The 27,627-nt window shown below is 49.7% G+C and overlaps 1 protein-coding gene across 2 annotated transcripts in view; it reads right to left on the bottom strand.

The window, feature by feature from the left end:
• Positions 1–5,494: 5,494 nt before the first annotated feature.
• prickle1a (prickle homolog 1a) overlaps positions 5,495–27,627 on the bottom strand; it is a 30,665-nt gene continuing 8,532 nt past the window's right edge. Inside the window, exons 1-8 of one of the 2 annotated variants that reach the window (XM_030365219.1) lie at positions 20,466–20,875; positions 15,014–15,220; positions 12,438–12,551; positions 10,378–10,515; positions 9,144–9,353; positions 8,354–8,540; positions 7,169–8,074; positions 5,495–7,061 (exon numbers count right to left, since the gene is read on the bottom strand). In XM_030365219.1, the coding sequence (XP_030221079.1) occupies positions 6,172–7,061; positions 7,169–8,074; positions 8,354–8,540; positions 9,144–9,353; positions 10,378–10,515; positions 12,438–12,551; positions 15,014–15,205 (2,637 nt within the window). In that variant the 5' untranslated portion in view covers positions 15,206–15,220; positions 20,466–20,875 and the 3' untranslated portion in view covers positions 5,495–6,171. Of the gene's footprint in view, positions 7,062–7,168; positions 8,075–8,353; positions 8,541–9,143; positions 9,354–10,377; positions 10,516–12,437; positions 12,552–15,013; positions 15,221–20,465; positions 20,876–27,627 lie in introns of those variants that run through there. The other variant, XM_030365218.1, reaches the window with a different exon arrangement.

Genomic DNA, 27,627 nt, shown 5'->3' with positions numbered 1-27,627 from the left:
TCAATCAGCACAAATGAAACAGATCCATTTTAGCTATTAGCCCGCTCTCCGTCGAGAGGTCCGGTTTGCAGCTTCAGTGATTAAAATGGCTCTTTTAATATCCCCTAATGTGTACCAGCCGTTCACTCATTACCCCACTTCCCTTGTTAGGCCGGACCCCTGCCTGCATAGCCACTCATTTGAGCAGAACTCAAGTGTGTGTGTGTTTGTGTGTGTGTGTAATCTTTATCGGACCCTCCCCTCCTTGCTCCACTACATATCCCAGCTCACAAACACACATCTCTTGTCTGTTCCCCCGTTATTTAGTAAGTCCACAAACATCCGATCTGGGTGGTTGCCCACTCATGGACCCCCAGTGTTGCTGTATCTCTGGGGCTTCAGGCCCGTGTGTGTGGCCCCCCTCTATCAGCCCCGGGATCAGCCTATGGATCAGCAGTCACATGGGGCGAAACCTTCCCACAGCCTTTCCTACACACACACACACACACACACACACACACACACACACACACACACACACACACACACACACACACACTGTAATGGCAAATTACAATATACGTAGTCTAATTGCGTGTAGTGGACATTTAAATTCCACACACACACACGAGGACACACACACAGTCGCACAAGGACTCGCATACACCAAGCCCCAGTGCATTCTTCCTGTTTTTGTTTTTGTTTTTCTGTTTTTTAACTGACACAGGAGTGGTATTCACCAAACCCTAGGGCTGCAAGGCCCCTCTCCCCTGCTGACTTCAAAGAATAAATAAACGGTTTATGGGCACATGAGGTGAAAATGTAATCAATGTCGCTGCCAACGGTGGATTGAGAAAGGCTACAGAGACTTTGTTTTGAAAGATGGCAAACACAATCAGCGCTACGTGCTTCAGTGTGTGTGTGGGCATGTTTGTCGGCTTGCGTTGTGTGCGTGTGCGCGGTTGGGTAGCGGTATGCACACGGCATACTTTAGTCTCGTTTATCCCCTCGCAATCGGTTACAGATTCCCCTAGCGCTACACTCATCCTCCGTCCAAACAAAACGTTCCAACTCTCACTGGACGCAGCAGGGAAAGTCACACGTTCTTCCACGACACCTCGTTTCTCGGACTCGAACTGGGAAAAGGGTCCCAGTCAAATCGCTTGTAGTCGCTGGAACAAACCCGACCCCAGGCTCGCTCGGCCACACGGGTCGTGAGCTGCTACGCGGCCGTCGCTGCCGCCGCAACGCTGTCATTATGTGTGAGGTCACGGATGCGCTCGGCAGCATCTCCAGACGTTGGAGGAGATGGCGCAGCCCAAACATCTTCCACCGCCGGGGTTATTTGCGTCCTCCCGGCGGGTCACGCCCCCCTCGGCCCCGCCCCCTGAGCGTGAGAACGCCGCGTGTAGCTTTGCTTTTGTTTTGTTTCTCCGATGTCCCGCCTTCTCCCGGGCTTGGGGAGAAACAGCAAGGCGTTGCCGTTTTTTGGTTTTGTTTTTGTTTTAGTTGACCTGTGAATCACTTTTTCAGGTATTTGTGAGACCAATGTTGGGTCGTCTTTTTCTTTGTTTTCTTACAAAAAATTAGAATGATTTGCTTCAGTTTTGGTTGGCTGCTTGTCGGACAAATCAAGCAAAAGCACATGGTCAATGTAGGCTTTTATCCTGCTATTTCCATTGGTAATTATTTGTGACATTCAGACAGAATGGTAAATACAGAAATAGTTACGCAAGAAAATTTGAATCCCCTTTATCAGGTGCAATACTGTGATATAAACTCCAGACAAAGACAACCATTTCACCAGCGGTGCTGCTGGATGCCTCAGACTGGCTCAGAGGAGGCCGAGTGTTGCATCCTTACTCACTTAAACAGGTTTCACGGTTTTTTCCCGTTTCGTTTTGAGTTTCATCCCAGGAGCCGTGACATTGGATACATAAATGCGTCTCTTTGTCTGTCTCGCCCGGCGCACTTCTGTCTCCTCCTGACTGACGCGCTGCGGAATGTCAGCGTGATTCAGGGATGCGGGAGGGAACAGATAGGTGTGTGTGTGTGTGTGTGTGTGGTGTGTGTGTGTGTGTGTGTGTGTGTGTGTGTGTGTGTGTGTGTGTGTGTGTGTGTGTGTGTGTGTGTGTGTGTGTGTGTGTGTGTGTGTGTGTCAGACAGATCAACATGCTGGAGCTGGTTCATCTGGGGTGCCATCAGGGTTGCAGGGTTGGGTGGGGGAGTCGGAGGGGAGAGGGGGGAGAGTGGAGGAAGGGGGAGAGAAGGTTGGGAATTCAAGAGAGCTTCAGACTTCCAAGGAGGCCAGAGGGACCACGTCTCTCTCTCGCCCTCTCTCTTTTACTCTCTGACATTTAATTGGCAGCTAGAGCAGTGAAATTTAGACCAACTCATCCCCCCCCCCCCCCCCCCCCCCTTTGGTAGAGCATGGCAGGCTGTAGTGTTTTTATTCAGATTCTCATCTACCTGTGTCTAGTCCTTGAATCTGCACAGCTGTAGACAGAGAATGTCAGCGGGTTTCGAACGGTTTTACGGTTTCTATTATAGTTAATTTAATTAACATTTTGGGGTGTTCTTCGATTAGGTTTTTAGTCAGTGATTTTCATCACAGGCGTCTTACAGTGATTTTGTTGTCGAGACATGCCAATGAACCGGTAGGTGATGGGCGCCTTGTTCCAGGATGCCTCAGCTACACACACTGGGGTTTGAACTCAAAACCTTTCAAATGGGAGTCCAACGTTGATTCTTGAGTCTTCCCGGCAGTGATACAAACCACACAATATCAATGACTGTACTTTTAATATAACACTGTCATACCCACATACTCCATTTCCCGGCGTAAGCAAACCCAGAGGCCGTCAATGAACTTGAAACCAGTGCACATAATAAGGAGTTAGGCCTGGGTCCGGAGGTAGATGCACGCAGGTCACCTCCTCTACCCATGTAGTCATCGACTTTACCGTCCTCCTGACGGGAATGAGGCCGGGCCGTGGTTAACCTCAGCTCCCTGTGTGACCCTGGCAGCGCCCGCAGCAGACCAGTCCTCTGTCTGCTGTTGGTCCCTCTCGCACTCAGGGTCAGACAGATCCTGAACCTTGTGTGTATTTCTTTCTGTGTGTTTCTGTCTGTCTTTAGTGGATGAGTCGACAGTTGGAGGGAATTGTTGGTTGAGCTTAAATGATTCAGCTCTGATCAGTATGTATAAATGAATTACTTGCAAGCGTTTATTTAGATTGTATTAGGGTTTGCTTGTATTGTAGTCCCGCGAAAGAAATGTCACCTGGTTATTTATAGTGGGAATACTATCGCCTAGTCATTGAATCCATAATCACAGGTCATAATGTTATATGGTTAGCTTTGACATGTCAAAGAGGATACAAGTGAAGAAATATTTTTTAGTTGGCAAAAAAAATAATTCTCTCCTCCTTTTAGCAATTATTCATTGGTCGACACTTGCCTATTACTACTATTATGTAAGTTAATACACATTATCCCAAGCTACTACAACTGCCACTTACAGTAAACATCATCCTTGCCGATGCATGTCATCATTGAGCAGGTTGGGGTTAAGAACCCGATGCAATTAAAACCAAACCGCTATTGACGCAGTCACACCACGTGATTGTGAGCATCTCGTCGCAACGTGACTGGCGTCATCAAACAAACTGCCCACACGTCGTAGTCAGTTGAACAGCACTTCGAGCACGCCGATTTTGTTGTTAATGGTGAGTACTTCATTTACAGCGCACATCAGGGCCTTTGGGATTTTGCGCTCGGACGTGCGCTGTGGTCATTGGGGTATGAACCCAGAACCTTTTTGGGCTGTGCGTCAAACACCCCTGCCACACATAGTCTTTAAGTCTGGCCCTCAGCCACGGTACAGGTGACCTCTTCAGGACCCCGCCCTCCCAGACGGCTCCCTGGCTCTGAGGCCTCCTGATTGGGCGGTGTGAAAGCCAGGTCTGACCCTAACCTCTAGCGAGCATCAAATGCAGGGCTGGAGCACACCCCTGTGTGCTCCCTGCAGGTGAAAAAGGTTTAGTGGTCTGGCACCTGGGCCGATAATACAGAGGTTAACAGCCACTTTGTTCAGGCAGTAAAAGGGGGGGGGGGGGGAAGAAAGAGACCCCGAAGCATTGAGCAGGACCTGGGATCTGGGTGTAACGTCGCGTGGGAGAACACGGCGGCGAAACACACCACTCTGACACCTCCTCAGCCTTGCTCTCGCCGCTGTGTACGGCCACAAGCTCGGACACGCAACCGCAACCGCACATACACACCGACGCATTCAAACACCTGTTTGGTGGAACCGCCTCCTCGGCGGGAATGGGTTCGCTAAGTTCACAGAGGAGGCGTTTGGAATGGAGAGCAGGCATCTGGAGAGGTGTGTTCACAGCTTGTGGAACGCATCGTTCCCATGTTCACACACACACAAATACACTTATACACATACACGCGCACAAACACACACACATACATGCACACACACTCACAATCACCCTCACACTCACACACACAGGGTTTTCTTAGATTATGGTCTGAAAGGGGCTTGTGTTTTTTATTTATTCAGATTGTCAGTCACTGTTGTATGTATCCTTTGGTTACTTTGTGTGCCTTTAAAAAAGACCCGGCAATGTTAATGATATTGGATTCAGTGAATATGTATAAAATGAGTACATGCATACATTTGTATTTATTCAGGCAGTATTACTGTATCATCAATACCACTGCATCAGTTCCATGGTTGTGATACGTCCCTCCCTGCATCCGGCCCACAGCTCTACGAGCGGGAGTGCCGGACGTTCGGCACGGTGGTGAAGCTGCTGGTGGAGAAGAGGCCCAGCCTGGAGGAGGCCCTCCAGGCCCCGCTCAGGGCCAACCTCCTGGAGCTCAAGCAGCGCTATCTGGACGACCTCAAGCACTTCATCAAGGAGCTGGACCAGCTGAGCAGCGGCGGTATGGCCGCGGGGACGCCCGCACCTCCGCAGATCACCGCCTGAGGACCGTCGTGTGCTCCCACAAACATACACACCGTGTGCATTCCGTGTGTGTCAGGTCAAGAGTAAGGCGGGGAGTGTGGAGGGAATACAGACTGATATTTGGTGCCATTTTCTATTGTTATGTGCATAGATAATAAGTAAGCGGCACAAAAAAAATCATATTCTTGGGTGAAGCAAACCAAACAGTTTTATTTTTATACCAATGTACATTCCTATTTGTATGTTATTCTATTCCTTTTTTTCGATTTACCCCTTCTGTAGCATACAGGTGAAGTGAAGTGACCCTGACTTTCTGCCATGGCGAATATTGTTCACATTGCCTAGATTAAAATTGTATATTATAACAGAACAGGCAAGAATCTAAGATGTAGCTCAAATAGCCCCTATATATAGGGGCTATTTGATGCAACTTTGTTAAAGCAATTGATGTCATTAATGATAATAAATTTGTGTAACATTTATTTGTATGTTTTCTTTAATCTTTCAGACATTCGATTGATGGGAAACCGTGGTTGAAGTCATGATATATATAGTTTTATTACAATTATTAATCTTCGCCTTATATTCCAGTTTGTACATTTGTACAGATTACATTGATTTGTTTACAATACAAATGGCCCTTAAATAGACCCCACAGCCAGGCTCTAATATTACATACAAAGTTTTTCTGGGGGGAAAGATACACAAGCCTTTACAGAAGCAACACATTAGGAGCATGGGCCATATTTATTTATGTATTGAACACCGTGATGTAAAAATAGCAATGGGCCAGCTGTTTCATAATTTTGCCTTTCGACTACAAAACAGGTCTTCAAACATGGGGGGGGGGGGATATAAAAAATAGCCATTTTGTTTATTACCTCTACAATATTTACATTCATATCTGTAATGTTAAATAACAATCTCGACTGACCTCTAAGTTATGCCTCATAAATATGCATGGCTCTGAATTACCTTGACCCGGATGACTAGTATTGGTAATGCTTCGAAAGGAAACTTGCTTGAAAGAAACGTGGATGTTCACCTTTTGCTTTTTATACAACGGATCAATAATGTGAGTGCTGTTCATTAACGTAGCAGTAACTGAGTCAAAAAGTAACGAGGCAGTTTAGGCAAATTCATCAGTGGCAACGATAGATGGCGAAAAGTGGCAGAGAACTCCCTCAAACGAGAAGCATTAACGACAAGTCTATGAAATGATGCAGTTCTTGCCCTTGTGTCCCTTTTTTCTGGATTTAGTCCTTGGGCCGTAGGGCGGGGAGGGCATGCTGGCCACCGGGCTGGGCAGGTCATCGGTGTAATAATGTCTTAGGGGCCGGGGCTGGGGAATAGGTTGACCCAGGAAGAAGCCCTCTTCCTCGGAATCAGAGGAGGAAGAGGAGCAGGTGGAGCACCAGTCGTCGTCCTCGTTGCACATCCCCAAGAACCTCTCCATCGCTGGGCCCTTCGCCAGGCTGTAGTCTGACCTCGCCAGGGGACTGGGGCGTCCATTGGGGGGCAGGCCGTACAGGTCCTGGCTGCCCCTCTGTGCGGGGGTGGCACGGCCTTTGTGGTCCTCTCTGTAGTACACCAGGGCCCTCTCCTTGGGCACCAGGTTCAGCGCGTTGTCGGAGCGGGACTTCCGGCTGCGGCGTCTCCTGTGGTGGCTGTGGTGGTGGTGGTGGCCCGATTGGGAGTCCTGCTCCTGCCCGTCAAAGTTGTACACCCTGCGCCGGGTCCGTTCGCTCATGGGAGGCGGGCGGACCTGCAGCTCGTAGGGGCTGTTGTCCACCACGTCGTCGGAGAACTTGACTTGCTGCTGCCGGCTCTGGGAGCGGGCCCTCCTGAGGGCCGGCAGCTGAGGGAGCTGGGCCCGTTCCTCTGCCAGCGGGACCTCTACCTCCTCTTCCTCCTCCGCCGGGCTGTGGTCCTCTGCCTCGTCCTGCTCGGACGCGAGGCTCTTCAGGGAGGCGGCGCTCCTGTGCAGCATGGACGAGTTCATGGTCCCCATGTTGCTGGATTTGTCGCAGTCTTCCGTCTCCAGCTCTGTGAAGGTGTACGCCAAGGGGCCGTCCTTGCCGTCGCAATCCACCGAGGCCCCTAAGAGAAAGGGAAGGATGGAAGGAAGAGAATTAAAGCATGGTCATTTTACGGATTTTGTTCGAAAGAGTATCGATTGTTATTGGTTATTAGTAACTTCTGCTCACCGGTGATGTTGGAGAGAGCCAACGAGTCCATGGAGTCCCTCACACTCTGATCCGTCTTCTTCAGCTCATCGGTGATACACTCCAGGGAGTCGTCATACCACTGCTGCTCCTCCTCCTGGTAGCCTCCTCCGGCTCCATGATCCAGGTCCAGCTCCTGGATCTTCCGGCTACTGGCCGGGCCCGGATGGCTCCCATAGGCCGAATCCCCTAGCCCGTCCTGCGACTGGGCCCAGTACATGTCTGGCTGGTACTTCTTACTGGCTAGACTCTGACTTCCCCTTCCTCCACCACCGCCACCACCACCACCTCCACCACTGCCGCTTCCCCCCGCCTGAGAGGACCCCTGCTTGGTCTTGACGTCGGCCTCGCTTATCCACACGTCGGCGTTTGGCCGGGCCTCGGGGTCCGCCTGCTGGAAGACCCCCTGCTCGCCGAACTTGAGCAGCAGCTGGGTCATGTAGTCCTCGTGCTCCGCCCACTCCTCCTCCCGGTCCTCGGGGCCCTCAGCCTCCTCGCCGGGGCCCCTCCAGAAGGGCTCGTCCGAGAGGCTCATGTGGGCCAGCTTGGTCAGGGTGTCGTCGGCGTTGCCGCTCAGGCCCGGGAACTTGTAGTTGACGGAGGGGGAGAAGAGCAGCGACTGGCGGCACTGGTCGGCCGAGCGGCTGCTCTTGCCCATGCGCACGCTGCGGCGGGACTCCCGGGAGCGGGCTGACTGGAAGGCGGAGTCGGAGGAGTCAGAGGCGTGCACGTCCTCGCCCAGGCTGCAGGCCTTGGAGCAGTAGATCTGGCCCTGGCGCGGCAGGAAGGGGCAGCCCAGGAGGGAGCTCTTGCACTGGGCGCAGCTGAAGCAGGACTCGGTGGCGTGCCAGTGGAGCCCGTCGTATGTCATTTGAGCGTGATCCACACCTGGAATAATTAAAAGGCTTATTAGCAGGGTTTTGGCCAAAATCCATAACCTGTGGGGTCTTTATGGGTCCTTCGGGCTGTATTTTTTACGATTTTTTATTGTTTTAGTAATGGTTAAAAATGTATGTTTGTTTTGGGAAATAATAAGGGCACATCTGGCACTTGTCTGAAACATTAGTTTTTTAACTAATGAATTCCTATCTATGAGCTCATGAGCATATGTACCAGGGTCGAGTTACAGCAGGAGAACCTAACCGAACGCCATTAGCGCCGCCTTACCGATGTGCTCTCCGCACGCCTCGCAGTACTCGGCGTAGAGCGACTCGAAGCACCCGCAGCAGTACGGCCCGCCGTCCTTCATGATGTACCGCTGGCCGCCGAGGATCGTCTCGCATTCGAAGCACGCAAAGTGCTTCATGTGCCAGTGGCGACCCTCCGCCTCGGTGCACTCGTCGGCGAAGATGATCTGGAGCAGGGACACAAACACACACTCGATGAGATGAAGAAGACCCTCCTCAATTCTTGGGAGGCAGGGTGGTCTAGTTGGGGGCAGGATAGTCCATTGGGTACTAGGGTGTCAGACTCCCAGCTGGAAGGTTTCGGCATTCAAACCCATGTCCGATATCCTGTCCTACTAGTGTATCTGTAGGCATCCTTGGGCAAGATGCAAACCCCAATCAGCTTATTAATGGCCTGTATTTTCTTTAGAATGCGTACGTCCCAGCAAGATTATGAGCCACATTTGGGCCTCCAAAATGTGCCTCTCTGCGGTCTCGCCGCACTGTAATATAAATATATACATTCATATTTGGGTCTCCCAAACGTGCCTCACAATCTTGCTGGGACGTACACATTTTAAGTCTCAGCAAGATTGCGGGAGACCCAAATGTGCCTCACAATCTTGCTGGGACGTACGCATTGTAAAGGAAACGCAGGCGATTAATAAGCAGACAGGGTTTTGTTTCACAAAGGCAGTAAAACAAACTATTGAATCATTCCTTTGCTCAGTGCTACACAGTGCCCCTCAGCCTTCATCCCCCCCCCCCCCCCCCCCCTCCCCGGTGCTCACCTCATCGCAGGCAGAGCAGCGGGGCTTGAGCAGCTCAGCGTGGTGCCTTCCGCAGTGGACCTTGCCGTCCTGGTAGAAGTAGATGAGGTCCACCAGCAGCTCGCTGCACGTGGAGCAGGAGAAGCAGGCCGGGTGCCAGCACGGTGCCGCACCGGGCCCCGCCCTCGACGCAAACACCGCCATCTCTCCGCCGTTGACGGTCTCGCCGCACTGCAATATAAATATATACATTAATATACAAACAAACATGTCACGCCTGTGATTCATTACCAACACGTTGATTTACAAACACTCCCCGTCAGAACGCGAGGAGACGGAGTTTGATTAATGTTGGCCTAGCGTGGAGGCCTGGGTTTGTGTTTGTAACACCATCTGGTTACACAACGACCATGGATATATACATTAAGGCTCATGCTATGCCCTTCTGCTTATGTAATGCACCTCCTGAACAGCCTGCAGGAACTGGGATCATATGGCCACACAGTCTTTGCACACCTTGTTGACACAGAGGGATAAATCATAGGTCCTTCTGTGTGTGTGTGTGTGTGTTAGTGTGTGCGTGTGCATGCGTCTGGGACCGTTTCAGTGTACAGTACAGGACAACTGTTGACAAGATGAATTATGGCCGCGGGGGTATTTATAACAGCAGTCCCATTCTGACTGGTGTGTTTTCTTCGCTGCTTGCTCTATACGGGCCAAGCAGGGACACTAGCATTTTCCAGTTGAATTCAGTAATTTCACACAAGCTGTCAAACATAGAAGACCGCAAGGAAACTTTTCCTTCTGGTGTAGAGAGAGGACATAGGTTCATAGGGGGGCACCTCCATCAGACTGTTTGACAAAATATACCAGTCATATATAGCCGAATAATCTCCTTCAGGAGGCAATACAAACAGCGTAGTGACTTGTGTAGTGGCGAATATATGCACCTGATGAGGTGTAGAGTCGGTCCCTTGTACTTTAACTGGCCCTTTTAGGTCTTTGAGTTGGAAACTTAACTCTGCATACTTGCCAAATACCTAAACCCTCAAACTCATATGTTATTGCCATGGCTGCATATTTTGTGACCTCTGACCTTCACAGGTCCTCAACCTTCCTTTTTGCTCACTGAGCGTGCACCGCTGCCCGAGGGTTTAAAGAAGGTATCAAACTGTCTGATCCCATGCAGTACCGTCCTGTGAACCAACCAGCGAGCGCTGTGTGTGTGACAGGGCGGGCGGCCGGTAGAACGTACATGCTCGCAGACGCTGTGCTGAAGGCTGCGAGGAAGCAGCTTGAGGGTTCCTCTCCCCAGCGCCTCCTTCTTCCTCTGACCGCTGAACATGAGCAGCTCCTTCTTCTCCTCCTCGCTGAGGGAGTGACAGTACCGCACCTGGGGAGCAAGAGGACATGAGACGTTGGTTGGCTTGTTTGGTGTGGCGCCGAAATAGTACAATGTGGAAAAGGTAGTGATGTTCAGTACTTGTTTTAGGTTTGTTTTTTGTTGTTGTTGGCATGGTGATATAGCCAGTGATGGTAACATTTGTATTATTATTGGGAGCATTAGGATTTTTATGAGACAAGGCAGTGAGGGCAAAACATTTGTGTGGTCCCTCGTGAAATTTGCATGACAAAATAGTATATTGTTGGCATTTTTGAGAACCTTTACCCATATTTGAAGAGTTGTAAGTGGAATAGCTTTTTAGCATTATGCATTCTTGATTTTTTTTTTTAGGGGGACTCGTCGCAAATCCAACGGCAGGCCAGTCCTGTCAGGTCCTCAAAAGAGGTTATAAAGTGAGTTAAGTATGAGAAAGGGCCAAGTGGCATACCGGAGCATGCTGAACAAAGGCAATTCATGACCCTCACATGCCCTTCCTAACCTCCTCCCTGAAGCGCACACACACACACACACACACACACACACATACACACACACACACACACACACACACACACACACACACACACACACACACACACACACACACACACACACACACACACACAATCTCCCATTGAGAACCTAGTCTTTTACAACAGCTCCCCCCCCCCCCCTTTTTTTTGATGTCCCTCAAAAAAATATCTGAAATCCTGAGAGAGAAGCGGGGGGGGAAAGCAGGCGTTTACACAAACAAGAGGCTGTGTTTAGAGTGGAATCACGGAGACAAGGGCAAACACAGACGAGAGCCATGTGGTGCACTGCCTGTGGTGATACACAGGGGTGGTGGTGATGGTGGTGATGGTGGTGGTGGTGGTGGCGGTGGCATCACATAAAGCCTCCTTCAACCAGCAAAGCCCTCTCTCTCCCACTGCGACTGCCTCGTAAAAGCCCCAGTGCTATGACAGGAATCTGGTTGGCAGGGGCTCCCGGCAAACATCATAAAATCTTCCAGTAAGGACTCGCATTGTGCCCACACCGCACTACAAAGGGACATGATTGTGAAACAGAGAAATTCCATCCCCCCCCGCACGACCCTCAGTGTGATGGTTCAACGGATGCCAAGTCGCTCACATGGGCGCCGGTGGGCTTCGATATGCGGGTCGGTGTGTGGGTTTTCGGGCTGGCGGCAGACAGCAGACATGCTGCAGTACTCGTCGCTTTGCAGACAAAATGGAGGGGTCGGAGGAGAGATATGAGCCTCTTTCGCACAATTCCTGCTAAGTTACTGGGATAACCTTTCAGGCATCAGTCGATTTTCACCATTCACTCATGCAGCTACGTTCTGGAACATTTCCCTTTTGCACCAGGAATACATGGACCGGGGGACGTTCGTGCAGATGGCAGTAATGCAAGACTTATGGTTAAGATTTACACAGAATATCGATCCCTGTTCTCAGTCAAGAATGACCCCATGGGGTCCCCCATGACCCCCCAGGAAATGTTCCTGTGCATTGCAGGGAAAGACTGCATACGTGAAAGGGGCTTTGGAATGGGGGTATGGTGGGGAAATGAGTCTTAGCCTTGCAGTCCCCTCACACTAACCAGTAACCATATGTTTTATTGAGGATGCCTGCTGGGATAGCAATTTATGACACTTGAATTTTATGCATACACATACAATTGGGTATTGTCGCACCCAGACAGACCGACAGACGCACACACACACACACACACACACACACACACACACACACACACACACACACACACACACACACACACACAATTACTTCTGCTAGTTAATCCTGTATTTTTTTGTTATACGCAATCAACTGGTGTATATTTTATCACACGTCCCCTATAGTGATATTTTCTTTATGTGAACACAGGCGTACAGAAACAATATAAACCACCCATGGGTTGTTTCCTACCTCATTATCGTGTGGGGGAAGCTGGTAGAGAAGCTGTTTAATTCTCAACTTCTCTCCTGGACTGTTGACGTAGGGAACCTTGTCCTCAGGCAGACAGGAGAAGTATAGCTGCACCTGGATAAGACAGAGGGGAATACAGAGGTTATAAAACCGATCACTCTTTGACACTATCCGATTTCACAATCAAAAGCCCATCAACAATTGCGCTCTCCCAATCTAGCAGCAAGGGCTCTTGTGTTTTCTTTTCCATATTCAGAAATGGACGCTATCGTGGGAGAGAAAGAACAACAGCGTGTGCGTTGACTAATAACTGTCAAAAGGCAGTTTGGTTACGTTTATTGAGCGTGGCACAAACACTGTCGGACTTTGATTTTTCTTCTGGAATGAATGGTGCTCACAGTGGATGGAGTCTGTGTGCTCCTTTAAGAAACATATACGGCCTCTACTTTCTACTAGGTAGGCTATTATATGCATGCACAGTATGCATATGTTTCCCAAATGGTTTTTACTGCTTAGCCGCCAGACAAATGAGTCTCACAGGTACAGCAGATGATTTGTCCAGGGTCCCCGACAACAGTCGAGTACAGTCGAGACGTGAACGGAAGTGACTCCACTTTCACAAAAAACTCCCTTTCCTTCTAGCAGGTTTATTTGGGTTTCTAAAGTTGACCACGGTTATCATAACAATATATAACACGACGACGAGACAGTAATGTATTAACCTGGGGTCCACACTCATGGGTAAATCCAAACTTGGAAAAGTTTTCGGATGACTAGTAGGTTCATTTGCGCCGAGGCTCGTCTAGTCCGTGTCTATTCATCATGTATATTGGACCGGGCCGGTGGAATCTTAGTGATTGAGCTTCCCTAGATGAGCTGTTGGCTCATTGGCTGTACTTGAAGCAGACATTATTCGCCCATTACTCAGACCCTCTCACTGGGAACTGTCATAACTAAATGAGTTATTCTCCTTTGATCCAACTTTGAAAGCCAGCAGGATGAAATCAGTATGAATCAACTAAATGGTGTGTAATTCATCTCAGAGGAGCAGAGAAGGCTTTGTGTGAAGGAGGAGGATGTGTTATGTAATATTACCTCTCTATACGGAGAGCACAAAGCTGGCTGTCCCTGTAGTGTCTCAGTGGCACTTTGACCCTGGAGTATCGGGGTTGGAAGGGGGAGCCGGCCACTGAGGGGGCTATCCTTTACGAGGGTAGGGCAGGGGGTGGGGGGGATCATTACAGCCCATCAGATAAAGAGGTTGGATGTGTTCCATGGCGGACCCCCTGCTGCTAGTGCTGTCTAGTGGGGGGTGGGCGTTGGTGGTGGTTGAGGGACAAGAGCAATTTAGCTTGACAATCGGCTCAGAGTTTACCCCCCCCCACCATAAATTATGCATGTTTTCATGCTGCTATTACCCCCCCATCCAGCCTGGCTACGGGGGTGACGGGGGGGGGGGTTGTCATCGCACCCGCTCCTCCAACTTGATGATCACCTTTAATGCACAGGGGCCATTGAGCCCTGCAATCGCTGCAGTAAAGGCATTACAGTTTAGACCCACACAAAAGGCTTGCGTATTTGGTCCCAGGGTTTTCTCTCTGTTATTCGACCACCACCGACCCCTAACCCCTCCCCCATATACCCCCTCAACCATCACCCCCCCCCCCCCCCTTTATTTGCCTCCTCATCCCCATCATTACTTTCATGTATGTTTACAACAAAAAAAAAAGGAAAAAGTGGCGGTTGAGTATGGAAAGAGAGAGTGAGAGGAGAAAAATAGATTAAACGTGTGGAGAAGGTTCCAGATCACACTGACTGCCCTGCGGACACACACACATCACAGCCCTGCCTGAGTATGTAGGCGAGGAAGGCCCATTAAAAGGCTGCTACCCCCTCTCCCTCTCTCTCTCTCTCTCTCTCTCTCTCTTTCTCTCCCTCTGGCTGATCACCACCACCAGCACTAGGCCTGATCCGCTCGCAAACATCTGCTAACAGATCTCCCATAATGACAACCAGACTGGGCCACACCACAGTTTGTAAATAAAAAATACACACATCCTGCCTGTAAGTGGCTCGCGGGGTAGAGACTGCCAAGTCTGTCTCAAACAAACCTGGGAGAACAGACCTGATGTCTACGGTTACTATTGTGTCTCCGAGAAGCGGCATATGAACCTAAGAAGAGGCCGTATCTGGGATGTTATTCATGAGTGTGCGGAACGTCAGCCTTAAACTGGGCCAGGGAACTGGGCTACGGAGACTGAGATCAGGGGACTGAATCAGGTCAGAGCTGTTTTTAATTCTCTTTTGGGAGTGTTCAGCAGTCTCCCATCACTGGAGGCTTCTGGGAGAAAAGGGAAACGTGCGTGTGAACGCTGTCGAATGACGTGACAAAAGGCAAAAAAAATCCCAGAACACTGTGTACTCTTCGGTATCTCAATACTGTGTCATACCCTCAGAAGGGTGAGCAGACTTAAAGTTCTCCCGACTTGCTGACACCAACACTCCTTGAGCCTCCTCTTGATACCCAGGGCTGAACAATGTGGTTTTGATATCCTCTTGAACTCGGTCACGCTCACCTGTTCAGGCCTGAGTCCGGGCGGCACCCAGGCGTACTCCTCCAGGGCGCAGCCGGAGTCGTCGTCAGAGGTGGAGCTGCGCTGGAAGCCGAAGGTCAGCTTGCTGACTTTCTGCTCCATCATCAGTTCTCGCTGACGGGCTCCGCCCTGGTAGGTCACCCCTGCCGCCAGCGCTGAGCTCTCTGAGTTCATCAGACGCTCCTTTCACTGGTGGGGAAGGAAACGAGGAGGAGGAAGGAAGGGGAAATTGGACGTTAGATGGATGATAGAGGTCTCAATGATGATGAATAATGAACTGTTGGGAGAACAGGGAATCCAAGAAGGAGAAAAGTGATCACAGATACAATAGAGCAATGGATGGAGAACCGGAGAGACAGAAAGCAGAACAAATGTAAAGGAGGAAGGATTGAAATAGAGATAGGACCGCAGCATGACGAGTCTTGGTGACGTCAACCCGGGTTGATGTCAGCCTCCTAATCTGTTCGTTTGCTATTTTCTTTCCCAGGCACGTTTTTACAACCGGCTCTCGCTACCACCGCCTTGATTCATGTGGGCTCGAAAACCAGCTCCCAGAAGGAGCCATTACAACATATGAGCAAGCCTTACTTAATCCTCCTCTGCTGATGAATCTCCTATATAAAATGCCTCCTCATCAAGGGAACCATACCCTACCATTTCCACAATGGTAGCATGTCACTGATTTAATTGTTTCCCACTTGCGGCTTTTGGGCCATTTCAAAGTCATTAAGAAATTCCCAAAGCTGCGAGAGGTGGCATTCTGGCTCGTTTAAGCAAAGAATAAAACGGATAAATTGGAAACTACCGCAAATGCAGAAATGAACACCAATTAATACTCATGGATAACGATGCGTTTACTGCACATTCCTTGCCAACGCTGGTTTCCACCTGGACACGAGACACTGGCACACTTCAACTGGCACCAGCATGCATCCCAAAGGAGCATATTATTTCGATTTTCTTTCTCCCACTGCCCTGCCAGGCAGGGCTGGATCCCAGGAGAGGCCCACAGGCATATGGGCTCTGGTGATGGCTCGATTATTGGAGCTCGAGGTCTGTGAAAACACCAGGCTGGCCTTGGGCAAAAACAGCCTCCCTGTGGCTACGTCTGCCATATGGGGAATGTCCACAAGCTCTTTCTCTCTCTCTATTCACCTCCCCTCTCTCTTTTTCTGGACTGTTTGTTTTCCAACCTGCTGCTGTTAGTGTCTGACCATCCTTTCATCTCTGGAACGGATGGAGCTACGGCAAACAGGTGAAAGAAGGAGAGCGGTAGGGGATGGTCGGACGGATGGACGGATGGAGAGAGAGAAAACGGACAGGCTCGCCTGATTCTCAGCAGGGGTTCAGCAGGGGAATGCAGGGAGGATGGTACTGCAGAGAGATCAAAGGATGGCACAGAGTCCTGTGATCTATGTGTGTCTGACCACACACATTATCACAAATGCTGAGGATAATGGACATCACAGTGACCCACTGGTGGCAGAAAGAAGGCGGCTTGACTTAAAGATGGATTAGTTATTTACCCATTATTTGCCCAAAGTGACTCCCAGGGAATTCAGATACATGTCATTAAGGAGTGGGTAGGGGTTAGGTGTGTTGGTGGTTGCTGTGAGTCAGCCAATAGACTAGACTACACTAGATCTGATAAGTAAAGAGGATTAGAGCTTTTCGGCCTGGGAACAAGGGGGAGCTGATATTTTGATACCCTTTCTGCACTATCATAATCCCACTCAGATTTGCCATACAGTTTTGCACATTCGGCTTTTGCCCTTTACATTGCTGGATGAGCCACTGATGCGCAGCTGAGTTCAAGGGTTCAGGCGTAAATCAATTCTGAAATTCCCCCCCCCATCAGGGGCCCGTATGAATCACTGCAGGTCCCCCTCCTAACCACTAATGAAATCCTAAATGTATTTCCTGCACCGCCTGAGAGACCCGGCTGCACCGGCCAGGCACGGTGGGGAGAGCAGGCTGAATGTGTGTCCAGTTGTGGCCATCTCTCATGGGTCACCGGGCTCTGACTGAGATCAAATGGGGAGCCTTGAGCCAGAGCCCAACAGCCTGTCTCCTACTCCCCTTGTTGGCTTCGACCCCCTATGGATGCAGGGGAAACAGCTGAGAAAACGCGGACTGCACCGGACTGCAGTCTTTGAAGAACAACAGCGTGGAGATGGTGGTGGTGGTGATAGAAACCCCCCTCTCTAAACATCTCTGCTGTCCCCGTATTGGAATGCCATCCATTTCTACGTCTCTCTGGGAGTGTGCCGGCCCTGTGTCGCACATAAAAAACAGGGGAAGGCCCACGTTTGCGCCGACAGACGTGGATGGACAGGCCTGCAACCGTCCAGCAGACACTAACTGTTAAAATGTCTTTGTGGAAGTCACGTACACAAGACAAAGACCCACTATGAACCCACCAGTCAGCTGTATGTTCCTGTGGTAACCAGTGTTCCCCTTGCTACCGTGAGGAATCTTCCTGACACAGGCATGCACGCCAGGGGATCCTGGTGGAATCAGGGAATGATTAACTGTCCCGCAGGCCCATAGCTACTGCCTTAGCCTACACATACCATGCTTAACACGCCAACCCCGAGCCCGCCCCAAGGACAAGGGAGGCTGCCGTATGCCATGCTAACAACTGGCATATCCACTCGTAAGCCTGCCAACCTTGAGATCCTGACACACGAGAATGATTTACAGCGGTTGTAGGCAGAAGTGGATTCTTCAGTTTTTCTCCCCCCCCAGCTGGTCCAGAACTAATGAATGGCCTTGTGCCACAAAGTATAGAGTCTGCTTGACTCGCGAACGCGTCCCAATCATAACGCCCGCCATGTCGGCAAAACAATGGAGCTTTTGTGCGGGAATACACTAGAAGGCATGTTCCGTCACGAGCACCGCTTCTATCTCCTGTTTAAGTCTTCAAGGCTTTTTTTCTCCTTTCTCTCTAATGACGATGTTGTTGTGTTATCCTAACGTGCGCATCGCAAAGGAACCCAGATAACCTGTCTTCCAGGGCGACAGCAGCAGGGCGAGGAGCAGAAAAGACACTCTCTTGTTCCATCGAGCCCCTATTGACTTGCAAATGAGACCGAAATAACCTGCCCAGGGAGAAGAAGTGCCCTTGTTTCGAGAGCTGCTTGAGTTTCACGTTGGGCGGGTATGCGGCGGTCGGCTAACTATAGGCAGGTTCCACCAGGAGCCCAGACGCTCTCACAGGAAGGGGGCCTCTTACACTTTGTCAGCCCCACATGCTTACCTTACGCCTTGCCTTGCATTTGTTTGAAACATGTCGCTCATGTACATGCCCGGGCCGAGCCTGATGATGCGTCATGTCAGCCAAAGCCTGAGCTCAGAAGAATGTCCAAATGGCCTGCATTAGCATACATCTGCATACAGGCTAATTGTTTCGCCCCCCCCTGAGGTCAGTCAGCTCATTTCCGCTCTGACAAAAAAAAGGGTTGCCTCCACTTCTTGTATCCCAAAAAGTGTCGAGCCGGCTACTTTTCCCTTTTGTACTGACAGTTCACCGAGTCATCGCCTACGTCGGCGTCTCGTGGTTGGCTCTTAACAAGGGATCTATGGTTCTTTAAGGTTAGTTTCTTCCACCCTCCAACTCACCACCTTCTCCCTCTCTCCCCCCCCCCCCTGCCCTCCTCCCACACTGGCTAGACCCCTGCAGTCCTGAATGTTTAACAGCCCCTCTCCTTTTGTATAGGTGCTTGTTAACATGGCTTTGGGAGCTCTGTGCCTGCATAACTGAGTGATCTGCCCCCACAGGGCCAGAGGGGGCAGGGGGTGGGCTGGGTGGATGTGGGGTGGTAGGATAGGGGGGGTAGAATGTGGTAAGCAATTTGTGGTTATGTGTATGTGTGTGTGTGTGTGTGTGTGTGTGTGTGTGTGTGTGTGTGTGTGTGTGTGTGTGTGTGTGTGTGTGTGTGTGTGTGTGTGTGTGTGTGTGTGTGTGTGTGTGTGTGTGTGTCAATCTGTGATTAATAAATTGTTATTGCCCCTCTCGATATTCGATAGTCTATAAAATAAGGCATGAATTAAAGGTGAATAATATATGTACAGGAGATTTCATTATCACATACTGCTTTTATTATTTGTTTTATCACTGTTATGTGGCTTTCCTCTTGTGGCACTCTGACCTATTCATGCACCTTAAGGTTAAATATTCATCCAATAAAGTGGATCTCATTATTTTACCTAATTTGATCACAACACTTGTGAACACGCCGATATTATCATGTTATAAATTAGATTTATTTTGAGCCGTTGTAGTGGGTTTTAACACTAAGAATGTGTTTAGTAGCCAGCACACGACCCTGACCCACAGACTCCACACACAAGCCCAGGTCCCAACTGATCAGTAAATCCAGCGGTGGGGGACACTTTCTAAGTCCACTCGTGAGTACACTATGTTAACTTGAGCTTCCTAGATCTAGACACCCGACTCTTGGCTTTAGAGTGCATTGGGTGGGTGGGTGGGCAGTGGTGGGGGGGAGGGGGGCAGCTTCTGGTCTGAATTAGGCTCTTTATTCCTCAATGTAGTCGCACACACACACACACCACTCCACTGAGAAGCACAGTGCTTCGTGTCAGTTTGGACGCACCCAATGTGTTTGACTTGGCTCCCACTCTCTGGATAGGAGACTTAAGGAGAAAACAAGACTTCCTGTTCTTGCCTCTTCAAGTTTGAGCATCGATAAGTCGTTTTCTTGAGTCATTTTGGGATGAATCACCGGTTCAAAATGTGCATGAGAAGAAAAGGTACCAGCTATCATTGATTGGATGGGAGACTCCGCCCACATTTTTTATCGTGAGCTGAGAATCAATTGGGCGAGTGAATTTACATTTTCAGCAATATGAATGGAAAATGAGAGACATCCACTGAGAGAGAGAGAGAGAGAGAGAGAGAGAGAGAGAGAGAGAGAGAGAGAGAGAGAGAGAGAGAGAGAGAGAGAGAGAGAGAGAGAGAGAGAGAGAGAGAGAGAGAGAGACCACCTGCATCTACTGCATGTGTGATGCTGTCACACGATTGATATCAGACATCTGGGACACATTTATATATGCATTGCCTAAAGAACATTGACCCTGGGTTTCGGATCTACAATGTGATCTTTGACTAAAATACAGATACAAATAAAAAAAATGACACAATCTGCAACATTAAGATCCAAAAAGAACGTTTAAAATATAAATGAATGTTGAATATGTTAAAAAAATTTAACATTGACAAAGAACTGCAAAACACTTTATGCATTTACTGTCAGCGTTAACCTGAGTCATCCTCTGTTTTAAAGGCTTGTTCCTTCACAGTACACACAAACTCTCTCACTCCTTGCACTAAAGTATCCCAGCTTCAACATTCCAATGCAAACTAGATTACGTCTGCTGCAGCTGTGTCCCCACAGCCCAGTGCTGCTCTTACCTCAGTGCAGGAGAAGACTCCCAAACGCAAGCTGCTCCACAAAAAGCTTATTTTCAGCCACTAAAATCCAGTCCTAGATGCTGCTTCAGCCCCTTGAATCCATGCCTTCAGTATCTTCCTCCCTCTCTCTCTGGCTCTGTCTCTCTCTCTCCGTCTCTCCCAGTCTCTCTCACTCTGAGTCTGCCTGTTTCCTCAGGTCTAAATCCAGGACACTAGCTCACAGTCCTCACTCGCAGGGTTTGTCAGCACAGCTCCGGTCCATATCAACACTGAGACGTTGAAAACCTGGGAGATGTGTGTGCCAGAGCTCAGTGTGTGTGTGTCCATTGGTGTGTGTGTGTGTGTGTTTGTGTGTGTTGATGATGAGCCCAACCAGATGGCCATCCTACTCTTTACTCCATGACTCCGCCCCCAGCCCCCCCTCCTCACCTCATTGGCCCCGCCCTCTTAACCCCAGCCTGGCCCCCTTTAACCCCAGCCCAGCCAGTCACGGCATGGTGAGGTTTGATCTCCGCTTCGTTGACCCCTCCCCTCAAACTTCACACATAGAGACCCAGAGGGACTGCCACTGCTTAAGGGATCGATCAGCGAATGTGAGGCGTCAGGTTTTCTTACCGCACAGTCATCCCCAAATTATTCTCATGCTTTCAAATGAAAACCCTCCCCTCTGTCCATCACTGCTTCCTTCCCTCGCCTCCATCCATCAGCTGCTACCCTTCACACCTCCCTAGCTGTAGCGGTGAGATGCGGGGAGGCTGGTGGTGAGCCCCAACCGTTTGAGCCTTCTGGGTTACACTTCCCTTCCAATCTGTGATTGTGTGGAGAAATCAGACAACACAAACAGCCACAGATTGGTGCTAGCTGATTAAGGCTGTAGTCCAAAGCCAAAATGTGCCATGTGTTCAGTATTCAGTATGAAAATCAGCCCCCAGGTCCCAGAGAGATCCTGGATCCATCTCCGATAATCCCAGACTCTGTTGACTATAGTCGCCATGGATGTCCACCAGGCTTTTGGAATGAGATAAGCTTCTGGTCTGTGACCATATGAATCCCATCGGACATAAAAGCTTTATACAAAGCAGTCGGCGCCGCTTGGGGATGTAGACCGCCAGGTCAGCAATGCTTTACTGCTCACGGTCTTTGTGTTGGAATTTTTAATCGCAGGAATCCAAAAGGCATGAAATGCAATCCTTCAGATTCATTTTTAAAATCCGCAAAAACAAAACGGTTACAGCGACAACAATTCGCTTTAGGACACACTCTGTCTCCGTCCGTAACTTAAAAGCTTTATTGGCAAAAGGAGACCATTCACTGGCATCTAAAGAGCCGATATATTGGCGCCGCGGTCCCAACTGTCTTGGTCTGCGTCATGTCCACTCAGCCCTCTCTGTCTGTACATGAGTCAGGTCTGTTCGAGACCCCCGGGCAGGGGACGCCAGGGAGGGGGGGGGCGTTTGACCTCTCCCTCTCCTTCACCTCTCCAGGAATGTCAGAAGGTGAGGCTCTTCCTGTTGTCTGAGAAAACAAAAGCCACCGTTCCGGGTCAAACTCCGGACACTCACACCTTGGCTGGTCTTTTGTGTTCCTCCGGTTGCTTTCTTTACAACGGGTCAGCTTTATAGAAGACACTGTGGTGTTTAAGGGCCGCCGTACGCATGCATGTGCCCCGTCTTTTAGAGCCGTGTTGATCCAGCTGAGGGCTCCCGTGCGCTGAGGCTCGGAGACAAAGCGTTGCATTTTACGAGGATGTCCAGATCAACATGTTTACAGTCTTGTTTAATTTTTAAATGTGAGAAGGGATGACGTCTGAGTGTATGTGTGTGTGTGTGTGTGTGTGTGTGTGTGTGTGTGTGTGTGTGTGTGTGTGTGTGTGTGTGTGTGTGTGTGTGTGTGTGTGTGTGTGTGTGTGTGTGAAGGTGTGTGTGTCTCAAGATGTATGTGTGTATGTGTGTGTCAAAGTGTGCATGCTTACTGTGTGTGTACGTGTGTGTGTATGTGTGTGTGTTAGTCTGAAGGTGTGTTTGTGTGTGTGGGTTTGTGTCAAAGTGTGCATGCTTTCTGTGTGTGTGTGTGTGTGTGTGTGTGCGTGCGTGCGTGCGTGCGTGCGTGCGTGCGTGCGTGCGTGCGTGCGTGCGTGCGTGCGTGCGTGCTTGTGTGTGTGTGCGTGTGTTCTTGCATGTATGTCTATGGGTTAGTGTGTGTGTCTGCGAGCTCACTGCCACAAAGCCATTGTAGCAGCCAAGGCCAGGGAGAGGGGAGGACTGTTCACAGTAGGAGCCCCCACTCACCACAAGCCTTTGTGTTGGCCCCAAAGACCGGGCACTGTACTCCATTAGCAAGTCTTAGAGGGGGGGGGGGGCACGCAACATCCTGCCTATGCGGTGGGGGGGACCCAAGTCAACACAAAAATAACTAACTTTGCCAATAGTTGACAGCTTTTAGAAAGACTTTTGGGTAGCCCTATGTTTGTTTTGCCTGTTGATGGTTGTCTATGTTTCATCTCATTTATTTGATTGATGTAAAGCACTCAGTCACGTTTGACCTGTGTGGAAGGTGATATCAATACACTTGACTTACTGACTTACCGACTGAAGGCTAGTATCGGGTCCGGTCAAGAAATTGTTTTATGACAGGGCGTCAAAATATTTTGTTGTTTGATGTTTTCTCATGATTATTACCTTTGACAATGTTAGTGCGTTGGATTGGGAAGACGATAAACAGGTCCACTCTGTTCTAAACGGACCCATCCACATCCGTGAATGGCACCTGCAAATCACACATTACAGGCGCCTTTCAAGGTTAACACAGGAACAAATGGGTAGATTAGTGAAATTTAGCGGGGAAACGACCAACCACTGAATGAATGAAGGTCTTACACATTGCTGATAGGGACACTCCGGACTGCTTACTGGCCTCAGTATCTGTCGTTCCAGAGTTGCTCTACCTTCAACTATTTTACTGTCTTTACAAGTTACATATGTGTGTGTGTGTGTGTGTGTGTGTGTGTGTGTGTGTGTGTGTGTGTGTGTGTGTGTGTGTGTGTGTGTGTGTGTGTGTGTGTGTGTGTGTGTGTGTGTGTGAAGGTGTGTGTGTCTCAAGATGTATGTGTGTAGGTGTGCGTCAAAGTGTGCATGCTTTCTGTGTGTGTACGTGTGTGTGTATCGCTTTGCGGTCTCACAAGCACCTCAAAGCGGTGCTTGTGAGAGTGTTTCTTGATTGCATGACGCACTAATTTGGGGAATTGCGTTTTAGTCTTTAATGTTCTGAAGCAGGCTACGTGGTTCTTGACCGGTATCAAACCAATTACTCGGTCAGTAAAGTCTGCACTCCTTCATCAAAGTGATTTCAAGCTCTGGTCTCGTAATGAAAAAAATAAATAATAATAACAATTACAATCTCTTACAAAGCCAAATGGAAACACGCTTCGACGAGGGAGAGAAAGACCTGGTTAACGAGTTGGTTACTGTTGCTACAACAGATAGGCCTAGCAGCTCAATGGTGGCCCGCCGGTGTGAAACAGCTAGCGTCCCCTCGCTGACGACGTGCCACTACTATTGTTAGGCGTCTCTCTTGTTTCACAGTTCACGGTATGCCTAAGATAGTTGTGAAATATCCCTGACTTCTGACCCCCTGCAGGGAGCTCCAGATGACCCATAAATCTCTGCTCCCCGAGGTTTTACGGCCCATTGGCCTGTCAGAGCCGCAACGACCTGTACAGCACCTCACACCTGGTCTGCACCTTGTGACCGCTGTAAAAGAGAAGTGAATAAATAAAAACACACGCCGGGGTTCGCCGCTAGGTGCTGCCGGCAAACCTGGCGTGTCCTGACACAGGACTGACCGTGCACTGACACGGTCGCCGCGATAAAACCACATTCTTCTCTCAGTCCGAACTCGCTCTCCCTCTCTTTAAAATCCAGCGCTGGGACGGCTGGGAAGCCACGATCTTGTTTTTCTAAGATTGCCATACCTCATGGTCAGTGAGCTTTATCTTTTTAGCTATCACCCCTCAAAGGTTTCAACTAATGTTTCTCCCCTTGGGTGGATTGAAGTTCATGACTTTGTTTGAACCACCAAGGATAAAAACGCTCGCTAGTTGCAGATGAGGAAGGACCAATACCAAGATGATCCAAGAATATACACGCCTCTCCTTAAATCATATGGTGTTTACAATATTACAATTATACTTAAGTGTTTTTAAAGCAATAACTACTAAGGAGATTTATTGTTGCAAGGATTCGCCCAGAATGTACCAGGTAGGTGCCAAAACACAGTCCCGGCAGAGTGGGCCGTTAACAGAATGGATAAAGAAGTGTTGGCTCACACTTGCTTATGTTGTGTATGAGCTTGGGGCCCTGAGCCCTATAGCTTTAGCCCTGGAGAAGGGGGAGGGCTTAGGTAAGGTCAGTCATCCTCCTCCCATACCAGCACTACAATATGCGACCGTTTACTGCCATTGGGGGTCATTGGTGAGAATAGCACCCATTGGTTTGTGAGCGACCTGATCATTAAAAAGAAAAAGAGTCGAATGACTTGCCAGCGGGTATTAGCAGGACACAGGGGCCAACAAAAGCCCTCGGCCATAAAGGCAGTAAAGGCCGTTCGCTCCACTGTAACAACAATCCCCCTTTTTGGACGCTTTCAAAGAGAGAAGTAAAGGTCAATTGGTGGAGCGGTGGGTGCATCGGTATTGACTTAGCGAGATTGGGGCTGACAAAAGCAGGCCAGACCGAGGCCTTGTTAGCCCGCCTCACCCTCCGGTAACCCCTCTTTTTACAGTTTCACACCGACACGCTGAGGAGAGCTTATAGCCGGCCCTTTCTGACAAATTGAATTTGCTGAAATGAAACAGTAAAGGCATTCCCGCTTGGCACTTGACCTCGATGGGAAGACCATGTGTTCCTCAAAGGAAGAGGCATTGGGAATGGCACAAGGGGTTGAGTTAACTCAGACGATGGGTGGCAATGAGGAGGTGTGGATGAGAGCGAAATAATACACAATCCTTTATTTTAGATAACGGTGGAAAAAAATACATTGTGTCAACAAAATAAGGTTCCCTGGGATCTCCATGCTTCTTGGTAGGCTAGGCTATTTTAGACTGGAATCGTATAAATAGATACGCTAAACACCAGTCTGGATATTTCCGTCCAAACAATGCAAAATCCCTCTCCTTCAATGGAGATTCTTCTCGGTCTTCATGTCACACACCAGCGCTCCACTGCTTCCTGTAGTCCCGGTAGTGATTGCTGAGATGTCTGTCAAGGTACAGAGCAGAACGTTCGCCGTAACTCAGACCGGGCATGACTCCCTCTCACCTAGTTGTAAAAGCAGGAGCTCATTGGGAACAATTGGAAGCTGAGGGTTCACTGCCCCTGGGGCACTTTCAGAGAGGAAGCCCCCTTTTTATTTGAGGACACTATAACTCAACAAAGGCCCGTGGCACCCTAGACACACACACACACACACATGCGCGCGCGCAAACACAGACACAGACACACACACGCACACATGCGCTCGCACATTACAGACCCACACACGCGCACGCATGGACACACGGAGAAACACACACACACACACACACACACACACACCACCCACACATGCGCGCACAGACACAGACACATACACACGCACGCACACACACACACGCACGCACGCACGCACGCACGCCCGCCCGCACGCACGCAGGCACGCACACACACACACACACACACACACACACACACACACACACACACACACACACACACACACACACACACACACGCAGCAGAGACATGAATGGACTGCTTCTCACACTATACACTGACAAAAGCGACACTTTCATGTGTGGTCTAACCTTTTTTCTGTCTTGTATTTTGGGGATTTTCCATTTATTTCAAAAAGCCATATTCTTCACAAATATTGAAGCTGTCAAAATGTTGCTAAGCGAATGTCGTCCCAGTCCCCCCCCTAGACCTGAGCGTACGTCGCGTTGAAAATACAATCATAACCGTTTCACATGTGGGCCTGTCGCTCGGGGTGAACTCGGGTGTTCAACGCTACGGTCCTCTCCAAGGTACAAAGGGTCCCGTTTCCTGTGCGTTCGGTCAGCCTCGAGATAAACACACGGATTAATCAAGCCCAAACAACGAACGACGCTGTGACTCTGACACGAGCGCTCGGAGCAAGTTGTTAGAAGAGCGGGCGGAACAGAAAGATGCTGTAGTCAAGTTAAAAAAAAACACAAAAAAAATAAAACCTGGCAGTTTCCACACATGGAAGCGTTTAGCCAAGCAGTGGAGGCTTCAAAAGGGGAAACCATTGGAATCTAACAATACTCAGAAACAGTTAGGAGCTGCTCCGTCCAGGGTCCCACTAATGATTAACATTCCTGGAGGACCAGTCCCTTTGGAGCGCTCTAATGAAACACATGCTCCACTGGCACCGCACACAGGGAAACTGGGACTCCTGCGAGCAAGGATGATTCCTCCCCTGTCCCTGCTTAATGGGACACAATTTAAGTCATTAAGGTGGCAGTTAAAAAACTGCCACCCCCCCCCCCCCCCCCCCCCCCACACGCACACACCACCACCATCACCACCTCTTCTCCTCCCGTTTTAAAGGCCCCCCTCCATTATACTTTTTGATGTAGTTGACCCCTTCACCTCTTTGTGTGGCTAAGGGTCCCCGAGACAGAATGGAGAGGGGTGGTGTAGTCGAGGGTGAGAACACTAAGCCAGGAGTCATGGTCCTCCCTCCCTCCCTCCCTCCCTCCCTCCCTCCCTCCCTCCCTCCCTCCCTCCCTCCCCTCCTCCTTTATTCCACATTATTATTATGAGAGCCAAGGCTGAGCGGCTGGGACGTCCGACGGGACACTGGCTGGCTGAGGAGGGCCAGCCAGTGTTGACCGTGGCCATGGACGGGTGGGGGGGGGGGGGGCTTATGCCCCTGCCGTGGCCCCCCACACAGCTGGCTGGGAACTGAGGGCCCAAACAAAGGCTAGCTGGTTTAAGCTGGCCCCCGACACCTCAGACGTTTTGTTTTAGTTTTGTTTGGTTTGTTGTAATTGTGGAGATAAAGTGAGATAAAGTGCTTCACATCACTTGTGAATCACTTGTGTATTGTATAGATGATATATGTATGTGTGTGTTTGTGTGTGAGTTTGCGTGCGTATCTTATG

This window comes from Gadus morhua, chromosome 9, assembly GCF_902167405.1.
Source record: "Gadus morhua chromosome 9, gadMor3.0, whole genome shotgun sequence".
Classification (NCBI taxonomy): Eukaryota; Metazoa; Chordata; class Actinopteri; order Gadiformes; family Gadidae; genus Gadus; species Gadus morhua.
This window is presented reverse-complemented; position numbering and strand designations above follow the sequence as displayed.